This window comes from Chenopodium album, chromosome 10 (assembly GCF_948465745.1).
Source record: "Chenopodium album chromosome 10, dcCheAlbu1.1, whole genome shotgun sequence".
In the NCBI taxonomy this organism is placed as follows: domain Eukaryota; kingdom Viridiplantae; phylum Streptophyta; class Magnoliopsida; order Caryophyllales; family Amaranthaceae; genus Chenopodium; species Chenopodium album.
In genome coordinates, this window is record NC_137843.1 from 61458803 (window position 1) to 61470787 (window position 11985).

The window sequence follows — 11985 nt, forward strand, 5'->3', positions numbered from 1 at the left end:
ATAGCACCACAAAGAACTGTTCATAAGAACAGTATTTTCTTTTGCATATTTTATAAGGTCTATAGATACAATAGTCACATAATTGTTTGTCTAGTTAATCAAATTAAAGCAGTCACATGAGGTTTGTCTTTACAAATAACTCACTTCTTGATGTTGCGTCACACCGTCACTTGTGTTTCGTATACATTATAACTGTCAAAATCATGACTTAGATCGTACATTTTTGCAATTCCAATTTAGCTAAATGATCCACATTGAAAACATGATTATAGCCAAGTAGGATTTCATATAATCATATCAAGATCATACAAATAAGCTTAAAATCGTAGCTGAATCGTATAAAATCGCTAAATCATAGCAATACCATACATGTTCATTTAAATTAGAATATTATCAGATATGACTGAACAATCTTATGAGAAAAAAAATGACCAAACAATCATACTTTTTTCATTAAAAAATAAACTCAATAATTATCAACCCTATTTCAAATCTTGAAAATTAACAACTCAACTCAAATGAAATTTTACGACATGTTCCTAAACTGTTTGAGCTTTTGTTTTTCTAATTATTATTTTCTTTAATGAGTCTTATGAGGTTTGATCCCTAGACCTCAAGGATACGAGGGGGAGATTGAAAGGAGCGCGACACAAAGACTGCGGAGTTCTGATGAGGTCCGGTGCATTAGTGCTGGTATGATCGCACCATAACTATTTGAGCTATTGTTATATGAAAAATAATTCTAAATCTTTTTTAAGTGTGTATTATCAATTTTTATGTTAGCATTGACACTCTATATTATTACTAAGTATCAATCTCATTGTTTAAAAATTAATTAGTCAGTTTTTAACTTATCAAATTAGACAAAAACAAACTACACCAAACTATATTTAAAAAAAAAAAAGTCAAAGTAAACCAAATAAATACATCTCAAACCTCAGCAATCATACATTAATCACCAAATTCATAACAATTGTTACTTATCAAATAAACACCCATGAATCTCTAAAGTCTAGACGTAGGGCCTATTTTTTTCAGCTTAATTTCAGTTCATTTCCTTTTCTCATAAATAATTCAGTTCGGTTCAGTTTATTAGAACAGATCTGTAATCGAGTGTCAAACGGAGGATATATAAAGTGACTTCTTCGTAGTCCCATACACGTTATGCAAAAATCTACGAAGGACTAAAAGTGTACCCACCAGCCACCTAAGCTGCTAAGCAATCACCATGCACTTCCACCCCATTAAAGTTGTTAACAAACTCATTCCCAAAAAAATCACATCTATAACTAATACTAAAGTAGCAACCGCTGATGTCATCTTTTTTCAAAGTTGTACACGTGACGCTATTTTATTAAAAGATTTCCCGCTCAAATACTATTTAATTTTTTTTGAAAAAAAATGCTATTTAATTTTAAACAGATATATAGTAGCTATTATTTAGGTAATTAATTTAAAATAAATACATATTATTTTGGTAATTTATGTTCATATTAGGTTGTTAGAGTCTTTATAGTAGTTAGCATAATTAAAGGTCAATTAAATTGAACTTATGAATATTGTAAACTCAAAAAAAATTACAAAAATCCCAAGATATATTATTGGTAAATCCGTGCATTGCACGGGCACTAATCTAGTTGGAAAAATAAATAAATTCACCGACTCACGTGATAACTTATCGAACCAAGGGCAAATCTTAATACACGTGTTGTTAATACATTCCGTCAAATACACCGTCATTCAATTTTTCCTTGGACCTTCCCAACCCAGCCCAATACAGCCCAGAATCCCAGCCCAATTGTTTTTAGATTGATAAAAAAAATATTAAAAAAATCTGAAAAATTATTTCCCACATTTCCTCTCACCCTCTCATTCTCTAAGCTCTGTAACAATGGCGTTTTCTGTAAAAATTGAAACTTCACTCTCTCTCTACTCTCGAAAAACACCTGTCAAAATTCTCTCTCTTCCTCTTCGCTCATTCTCTCTCCCTCTTCCTTCTCACAATTTCATCTCTCTCACTAAAATGTCGTCGCATTCTCATTCCGCCATTAAAGCTTCTTCATCATCTCCTTCCACCTCCACTATCCTCGAATCTCAGAATTTCTCGGTATTCATTATTTCAATTTAATTAATTTAAAATCTGTTTATTTTTATAATTTGTGTTTTCATTTGATTTGAATGATAAATTGTAAGTTGAGAAATTGTATCAGCATATTCTTGTTGTGAATTATTGATTCAATGTATAAGTATATATATTTAATTGCTTTTTATTATCATGAATACTCATGATTTAATGTGAATTGTATCTTTGTTTGATGCTAATTATTGCATCTTTGTCAATAAATTATTGTATCTATAGAAATTTGGGTTGACGTAGTAATACGTACCCCGATTGTTTCTTTGATCACTATTATAATGTCTTGAAATATGCAATTTTATTTATTTGATGGAAGTAGTGTAATTAGAGTGGCATTTTGTATTGATTGCCGTCTGATTATTTTAATTGAGTTCCACAGATAAAAATGGTGCCGACGAAACCTTATGATGGCCAGAAAACCGGCACCAGCGGTCTCCGGAAGAAGGTTTAATTCGTTTTTCGTGTTTGTAAGTAATATGGATTAATGCTTTTTGTTAATTTGATGTGGAGCTAACTGTTTTCTTAAAAAATTGGTTTGCTCTTAGGTTAAAGTATTTATGCAAGAGAATTACCTTGCCAATTGGATACAGGTTCAAAACAAATTGCTCAAAAAGCATAGTTTGTTTACTTGAGATGTTGGTGGCATTGTGATTACGGCATTGATTAGAGTGTGGTTTTATGAATGAGCAGGCATTGTTTAATTCACTGCCAACAGAGGACTATGTGAATGGGGTGTTAGTTCTTGGTGGCGATGGTCGGTACTTTAACAAAGAGGCTGCACAGGTATACTCATCTTCAGTTATGAAATCTGCATAATCTATGTATGGACATTAATTTGTGCATCTTGGTTTGCTATTCAGACAATTATCAAAATCGCGGCAGCCAATGGGGTTGCAAAAATACTAGTTGGGCAGTGAGTATCCTGTTTATAAATAAATTTTTTCCTTCTTATGTGTTATGTTGTTATGTAGTTTGATATCATGAATGAGTGTTATTTTTGAAAGAATTTTGAATATTTAACACCATTTACATACGTGTGTTTTGTAAGAATATATGATCATCTTCTTTGTAAGCCTAAGTTAGGTTTGTCAATAACTGAAACCTTCCTCATTGAAATTTCACTCTCCTAATTGAGCCATTCGAACTCCATATACCGCCTTAAGGACTAGAGGTTAGATAATCACTAATTAAGACCTGTTTGTTGTATAATGCGCTTGCATTGGCTGTTTTCTTTGCCTAACAATAAGTTCTAGATTCTAGAAATGCACATATACTAGTTGGTTGTTTCAGGAACATAATCACATTCAATTTTGGGATAGGGAGGTGTTTTTTACGCATCAATGCATTCAGTTTTCCGCGAGTCGAGCCAAGCCAAGCATTGAACTGTGTGAGCTAAGCTTGATAAGAACTACTTAAGCTCAATCCCAAAACCTCAAGAGCTCAATTATTAAATCACATGGTCAACAGTTCAAGATTGGCTTGTTTATATTTTTTAACCGTAAAACGCTTGGGCCGAGCAAAATCAAGTTTGAAGGGGAATGCTTCTAAACAAGCTTCATACATGCTTCTATATATGTAAGTCAATTAATCAATCAAAGCCTTAATCTCATTAGTGGGGTTGGCTACATGAACCAAAAGTGATTATTCCGCATAGTCATTCACAAAAATCTTCCTCCTCCATTCCTTACAATCAAATACCTCATTCTCATGCAAATCCATATGTTTCATATCAACTCCTTAAACCAAGACATTTTCGGTCCCTGTCCATGATCCCACTCTTCCCTTCTTCGTACCAGTGCACCCTTGGGTCTAATGCAGGCGATTTTTCCTTAGTTTGTCTGCAATCCCCCCGACACCCACTTTCTTGCGAATAACTTCATTTCTGATTCTATCTCTTAAAAAGTTCCCGCACACCCATCTTAACAAGTGCATTTTCGTAACCTCCATCTTTTTAATGTGCTTCTTGGAAGCCCAACACTCTATACCCTATAGCAACAATGGTCTTATGTCGGTCCTATAAAAGTTCCTTTTAACTGTAAAGGGATACTTCGGTCACATAACACTCTCGTGACAACTTTCCATTTAAGCCACCCTGGCTTAATCCCGTGTGCCAAGTCTTGATCAATATCACCATTTATCTGGATGATTGACTAAGTTATTTAAAACACTCACTCATGATCAATATACCTGAACATATCTATATATGCAAGTATTTAAAAAAAAATCACTAAAATATAACTGTACACTATTATATCAAGACGTAAGTGTGATTAAAATTTGTTGAATCTACTAATAATGTCAATAATTTCAATTTTTGTTTTTGGTTCTATTTTTTGGGATATTATTCGTTTTTTCCCTATATTAGGCGTTGGCCATATTCAAGCTTGAATGGGTATTCGAGTGAACTTGAATGAGCTTATAATCATTTGCGGACAATTTATTTGTGAGCTTAAACGAGATGAACACTTTTTCGTTGAGCTAGGCTTCTTTATTATACATGCCCTTAAATTTTGTTCAAGCTCATTTGTTTACCAAATGAGAATGATCTTTGACCGCGAGTTGTTCACAATTGTATTGGTTCATTGATTCTACTATGATAGTGCATATTCCCCTAGATATTTCCTAGAATTACCTGGTTTGTAGAGGAATGTTGAGCTACAGCTGCTGCCTGTTGCTTTTGTTTGAGATAACATCATGGTTTCTCTTTGAAAATAATTATTAGAGAACACTCTTGTCACATGAAGCTTTTAGCTCAAACACTTTCTTTTGAGCACCCATTACCATTTGTCTACGACATTGGAGTTGCTCTACCCTGTGCTAGACTTTGAAATTTGCAGATTTCATGGTCATGAGTGGGTGGTCTGTTATCAGTTCATTACTCTTAGATTCTGATGTACACTACAACTTTCATCAACATTGTACCTGCTTGTCTTCAAACTAAGCTATCTAGTATTTCTCTGTAACCTTCCTTCAGTGCTAAAACTACGTACTTTTCTTTTGGTATCCATTACTACATATCTATGTCTGCATTCACTTTCTCGTTATTCAATCTGTTCGTGTAACTCATATCACCTGCAACATCATGATAAAAGTAGACTGGTTAGCAATGTGTGTAAAGAACCATAAATGTTTATGATAACTAGGCACCGTCTAATTTATGCGAGTTTGACAAAGTTGTATGATTGTAGGGATGGTATTTTGTCAACACCAGCAGTTTCTGCTGTGATTAGAAAGAGGAAGGCAAGCTTCTGTATCTCTTTCCCTGTTTTTCTTATGTATTTATACAACATAAATGCTAATTAATTTGAAAGCTGATATCACACTTCTGCAGGCCAATGGTGGTTTTATAATGAGTGCAAGTCATAATCCTGGTGGACCCGATTATGATTGGGGAATCAAGGTAATGTTAAGTACATTCATGTACTTGGTAAAGAATTTATGTTCTTCACCTTATTCCTTTTTCTTTGCTCCATTTCTTCATCTTTTTGCACATTGTTTGGGTGCATGTTGAGCAAAATTAGCCATTACTGCACAATGATTTTCTTAAAGGCTGGATAGTGCTGATAGAGGTTCTGTTTGCCTCAGCACTATTACTACATATATGTTGATGCCTATTTTAGTTTTACTTATACACTTTATCAATAACGGTTAAATCATTTTCCCCTGGATAAGAATTGCTTGTGCTATCTACACTGGTCAAGCCTTATTGATGTCTTAAAAGGAAAAAAGTTTCATGAATAATGACTGCTAGCACCAGCAGAAGACATTCTGGATTGCAATTGCTACTATACATCATGTGGATGTTCTCATATTAGATGTTGTTGGCATCAGATTTAAGCATATGCATGTAATATTTCTACTTTTTGATGCTTTCCAACTCCAAATGTCTAACTGTTATGCATACTTTTTCATATAAGAATGGGTGTGTAGATTGTAGTTGTTGAACCCTTTTTGTAGTTATTGCAGCCGTGAAGTTGCTATTATCTTGTCATTTATTTTGGTGAAGATTTTTGTAAAATTCTAATGGATCTTAGAAAGTACTTAATTTTTCCAGCCCTTCTAGTTTTTCCTACTCTTTAAGTCCTGGAAAGCTTGCCATCTTATGTAAAGTGGGTGCTGTCAAACAAGACACTCCCAAGGGGCTCAAGATGTTATTTGCTTAACATGTGACATGGCTGTCAGTTTTTGTTTTGTTATGTTCTTTGATTTTCTTAATTAAGGGTAACAATTTTGTATTAATGTTTCAGTTCAACTACAGCAGTGGGCAACCTGCACCTGAATCCATCACTGACAAGATATACGGCAACACACTTTCTGTATGTGCCTGATCTTCTGTAAATGCTTCACCTATGTGCATTTCTGCCACCCTTTTCCTGTGTTTGAAATATCTGTTGATTCTGTTTTCTAGAGCTTAGTGTCCATTATCTTTGTATTATTAGCTGTCTGATTCAGAACATCATTGCGCTTCCGCCACCAAGTCACTAACGCAGGGCGTCTGCAGGATTTCCCTGAGCTAATACCTTTGTTTTTCGGGTGTATGATGAGGTGGTAAAATCATAGAAGCTTCTTATGCCAAATCTTCCTTCACAAATGCAGGGCTTTTTTGTTTTGTTTTGTGTGTGAGTGTGTGTGGAAATATTTTCTTTGCAAGGGAATGCTCGGTATATAAACAGCTCTATACCCCTTCCGAATTTCCACGCATTATCTGCTTGAAGCAAATAAATTATCTATACATCTCCGGGCTTTTTTAGAAAAAACTTTGTATAAGAATTTCAATTATTCATCCCAAAATGTTAGCTTATTTGGAAGTATGGAAGTCAAATTTGGTTATTTTGACCTTGAATACATTATAAACAAATGAACATATTATGTTATAATTATTCTTGCTTGAATCATCATTTGGTTTTTTTTTTTTTTTTTTTTTTTTTTTTTTTTTTTTTTTTGGGGTGGGGGGGGGGGGGGGGGGGATAACATCATATATCTAAAATTTTCTTTTACTACAAAAGATAATGGTCAGTTTGGGGATAGACTGTAGATTACAAATTTGTACACAAAAGGATTTAATTGTGTTTGTGGCCTTGGAAGCACAAACTCACCGTTTGCTGCAAATGTCCTGCAAATATTTGAAGCAACAATCCTTTTCATCCATTTTGTCTTTTTATCTCTCTGGATGTTTAAAGAGCACATGACATTCAACTTTCTTTTCTTTGTTTCCCTTCAAATTCATAAACTTTGGACGTGCTTCATCCTCATCTAACATTCTAAATTTCAAAATATACAGTCAGTTATGTTAACTTCTTGTGGCCAATTGCTTTCTTCATGGTTACTGTGACCTACAAATAGAGTGCATCTTTGTCTCATAAAATTCACATTTTTCTAATGCCCAAAGCTAGTATCTAAACAGAATCTTTCTGGAATTCTGGTTATAATTTGCCTAATCTTTTCTCCTAAGTCCCAAATATGACTCTGTTCCTGTTTTCCACTAGAGATTTTGGGGACATTTATATTCATCTGTACTAGAAATCTGAGTGATACCTACATGGGATTATTTATGCAGATATCTGAAATTAAGATGGCAACCATTCCTGATGTAGATCTTTCTTGTGTTGGAGTTACAAAATTTGGCAACTTCGTTGTTGAAGTAGTTGACCCAGTTGCGGACTATATGGAGCTGTTGGAGGTAGAAGCACTATTTGGAGATCTAATTACTTGGTCATCTTATTACTTCTTGTTTTGGACAAGATAACCCAAATACTCTACTGTATTTTAATTTTTACAAAATTTGTCTGCTATGCACAGAGTGTTTTTGATTTTCAGCTTATCAGAAGTCTTCTATCACGGTCAGATTTCAGGTGTGAACCCATATTTTTTGACAAATTCTTTGTCTTTTGATTAAATTTTCCCGGTTTTCTGTTTGTCTTTTGATTAAATTTTCCCTATTTTTTTTTTACTGCATGCTTCATTTGCTTCAAATCTTTATTCTGTGACCCTCTTTCTGAGAGTAGGTGGTGGGTCAAAAGCATTCATCTTTGTATCCAACATTGACATATGTACCTTAGTTCATTCAACTCTCAACTATTTATTGTGCCTGTGACTGACACTTATCTGACCCAAACTGATTAGTATACTTGGGTTCTGATCCTTAATATATGATGCATAGAAATTATTGTAAATTTTTTTATGGATAGAGAGGATAATTAACTGCATATTAGTTTGTTGGAGTATGGGATTTTAATTGTTTCATTACATCTTTTTTCATTTTCTATGAATTTGGATCTTGCTCGTTGGTTTTCTGTGTTTATGCATGATCTATCCCAATGATGGTTTCATTTATGTATCATTCTTTTTTATTTTTTATTTTAATTTTACCTTCTACTAAGTTTGTCATGTAAATTCCGTTTATAATTTCTCAGGTTCACATTTGATGCCATGCATGCAGTTACTGGAGCATATGCGAAACCAATCTTCGTGGAAAAGCTGGGTGCCAATCCGGTATACTTTTTTTTTTATCTGAGTTAACAGAATTATGATTAAATTATAACTCTTTTGCTATGTTGATTACATTTCTTGAGGCCTTCATTAGGAATCAATAACAAATGGGGTTCCTCTGGAAGACTTTGGCCATGGCCATCCAGACCCTAACCTCACGTAAGATTACATTCACAACTTACAGTGGATACTTTTTATGCATGATATGTTCTGACCTGGTGATTGGAACAGTTATGCTAAGGATTTGGTTGACATAATGTATGGTGAGAATGGACCGGACTTTGGGGCTGCTAGTGATGGTATAATTTCTATCCCCCCCCCCCCCCCCCCCCTTGCCTTTCCAGCCATTGTTTTAGCAATGTCAGTTCCTCATGGCCCTTTTGGCGGGCAGTATTATTTGGAAGTAATAATTATGAAGTTTTTGTGTAATTTGTGATGAAAGATCCATGAAATGTCCATGGTAATCCAACTCTATCTCCAAATGTTTGTTTTTATTCAAAATTTTATTATTGTCATTCTGACAATGGTATTGGAAATTTATGGGAGAAACATGTACTTGGAAGTAGAGTTGCCTACTTGCATTACCTTGGACATTGATAAGAAACACGCAATCTCTTTTTTAAAAATTTATTGCCACCATATATTACTGCCTATCTAGTATCTACTGCGCCGGGAATTGCTAGGAAATTTTGTAAAGATCCATCTCACATTCTCAATCTTTTGCAAAATGCATTCTGAGATTATAAAAAAGAAGACGACCTCTTAAAAGGTTTTCTAGAACCTTTTTGACCGGGTAAATTGTGGTTGGCTGTTATTTGACTTATTTCACCCTCAGACTATTTTGGACTATGGAAGTGTTGCCTACGGCTATCCTTTCCTTTTCTTTTTTTTTAAAAAGAGCAAGGTATACAAGAATCAGGTTTTAATAGTCTTCACAAATTTACATTGTGTCGTTCTGCTTGGATTTTTTCCAAAGAATGATATTGAACTCATTGAAGCCTTAAAGCTAACACTCCACCAAGGAAAAAGAAAAAGAAGGAAATTGTATTTTTTTTTAACTTACCATATTTTTAGTTTCTCGCAAGTGTTCATTATATGGGTTTGCGTGTTTATCAAACTTTTATGAAGATTCTAGCAGTACAGTTGATTTTCATTAGCAGTGTGAAATTTTAGCAATCTCTTTGCTTAAATGTTCACAAGTTTTTTTTTTTTAAATGGCCCAGGTGACGGGGATAGAAATATGATTCTGGGTAGAAGTTTCTTTGTTACACCTTCAGATTCAGTTGCTATAATTGCAGCAAATGCTCTAGAAGCAATTCCATACTTCCATGATGGAATTAAGGTAAAACCTGTGCACATTTTGGTCTGCATATCAACTATCTTTTTATATTTGTTTCCGGTAGCTCATCCAGTGCTTGTTGTATGTGCTCTGCAGGGTTTGGCTCGATCCATGCCTACAAGTGGTGCACTTGATCGTGTTGCTGAAAAATTGAAACTTCCCTTTTTTGAGGTTTCTATTCTTCACTTGTGATCAGATATTCAGGGTTTCAGATTGTAATGTCAGTTTTGATTGCAACATTGATCACACATTATGTAAGCAAGCTTGTGATGCTTATTGAGGGGTCATATTGGTGTCATAATCGTGTCCATGATCTTTGTGTCAGCAATAAAACCCTTTATTGGCCTGAATCAGCCTTGCATTACTGTTCATGCTCTATAGAGGCCAATACATGTTGGCCCTTTACAACTCACTTATTGGGATATGAAGCTGAAAAACTGATTTAGATCAGCATACATCATTTATCAGCTTATTTTTATGAAATCACTTGTAGTTAGTTGAAATTTGGTATCATCTAAAATTGGCTGACAATGCATGGTTCTCTTGTTTCAGGTTCCCACTGGCTGGAAGTTCTTTGGTAATCTCATGGATTCTGGGAAATTGTCAATCTGTGGTGAAGAGAGTTTTGGTACTGGTTCTGATCACATCCGTGAAAAGGATGGCATATGGTAAGCCTTATGACTAGTTTTTATGAACTCCCTTATTATGAACTGTCTGTGTTTGGCTGTGTGGCCAAGGCAGTGCCTTCTATCTCAGTGCAATGATTGTCTGTTTTGCATTTAATGGCCATCAGTTACTCTGAGGTTATGAGCTTGGTTTGGTTTGCCTCACCTTGTTCTGATATGCAACTAAAAGCCATCAATCTTTTTTTCTTGAATGAGCTCATTTAGATATGTCCCTCCTTGTTCTTGTTACCTTTAGCCTTTCAACTGAAGGCTGCAGAATCCATTTCAAGAACATGCTGCAGCTGCCTACTGTGTTGATCCTACGAATAAATATGTGAATTATTCTTCTAGATTTGTTGTTTGTTCCCAAAAATGGATGACTTTGCCGATAGGACAAGTCTCTTGCAGCTTAGTTGCCGATGCCTAATTTTACTAAGGGTGCTGTATCCACTTCTCAATCTCACCCGGAACACATTCCTATAACTGGATTGAGTACGGCAGCATAGATTTCTGTTTGGTGGTGTGCTAACTTTGTGCACAGAGCACCAGATTATTGAAATTCACTTCACACATTTGAGAATGTAGTTGCTAAGGAGAAAGGGGGGGGGGGGGGGGGGGGGGAAGTGAATAGTGCCCATTCTCTACTTTTTCCAGGTTACTTAGCAAAAATCTACAATTAAAGCTGTGCAGTTACTGTATTATGTGAATTATGTAGTATATAGAAACCTTTTGCAGAAACTCTCATAGTCTGCTTTTCTGACCAATATTTCTGTAATGGACTAAAGCATAGACCAAGATTTAAGACGCTGATATGTGTGAAAGTGTACTGTTGATTATCCATGTTTTTGTGTTTTAGCCAATGCCAGAGGTAACGAGCTTCTGATATCTGTGTAATTAAAATATTATCTTTAATGTGGTTTGACTTAAAAGATTTATTATTGCAGGGCTGTTTTAGCCTGGATGTCAATCATCGCTTATAGAAACAAGGAGACAAAACCTGGGGAAAGACTTGTTTCCGTCTCAGATGTAGTCAAAGAATATTGGGCAACTTATGGGAGGAATTTTTTCTCCAGATATGATTATGAAGTGAGCATCAGATCTGCTGTTGTCTGAAACTCTGATTGATTAGCTTGTTCATGTTTAAGATAGAAAATTTGATTTTTATCACTAACCAAATCATTCCCTCTGTTCGCAAATAATCTTCCTATTAGGTTTGACACGCATATTAAGGAATTTAGTAGGGTGGGGTGAGAATGTGAGAGAAAGAAAGTTACTGGAGGGATCCACATCACATGGTTTCGGCGAAATTTATTTATTTATTTTTATTATATGTAACAAGACGATTCTTTTGTGGT

The 11985-nt window shown here is 34.8% G+C and overlaps 1 protein-coding gene across 1 annotated transcript; it reads left to right on the forward strand.

The window, feature by feature from the left end:
• Positions 1-1854: 1854 nt before the first annotated feature.
• Positions 1855-11876, forward strand: LOC145562829 (phosphoglucomutase, chloroplastic-like). Its single transcript, XM_081623237.1, has 17 exons — positions 1855-2107; positions 2517-2582; positions 2683-2727; positions 2828-2920; positions 2998-3050; positions 5326-5377; positions 5469-5537; positions 6385-6453; positions 7695-7817; positions 7937-7989; positions 8551-8629; positions 8721-8785; positions 8858-8925; positions 9850-9968; positions 10062-10136; positions 10518-10633; positions 11575-11876. Exons 1-17 carry the CDS (start codon positions 1892-1894, stop codon positions 11741-11743), a joined length of 1530 nt encoding a protein of 509 aa, XP_081479363.1. The 5' UTR covers positions 1855-1891; the 3' UTR covers positions 11744-11876.
• The last annotated feature ends 109 nt before the right edge of the window (positions 11877-11985 follow it).

Coding starts and splice junctions, on each gene's coding strand:
- LOC145562829 (XM_081623237.1), top strand. CDS start 1,892: ATGGCGTTTTCTGTAAAAATTGAAACTTCACTCTCTCTCTACTCTCGA. Junction 8,926..9,849: donor CTTTGGGGCTGCTAGTGATG/GTATAATTTCTA, acceptor TAAATGGCCCAG/GTGACGGGGATAGAAATATG. Junction 10,634..11,574: donor CGTGAAAAGGATGGCATATG/GTAAGCCTTATG, acceptor TTATTATTGCAG/GGCTGTTTTAGCCTGGATGT.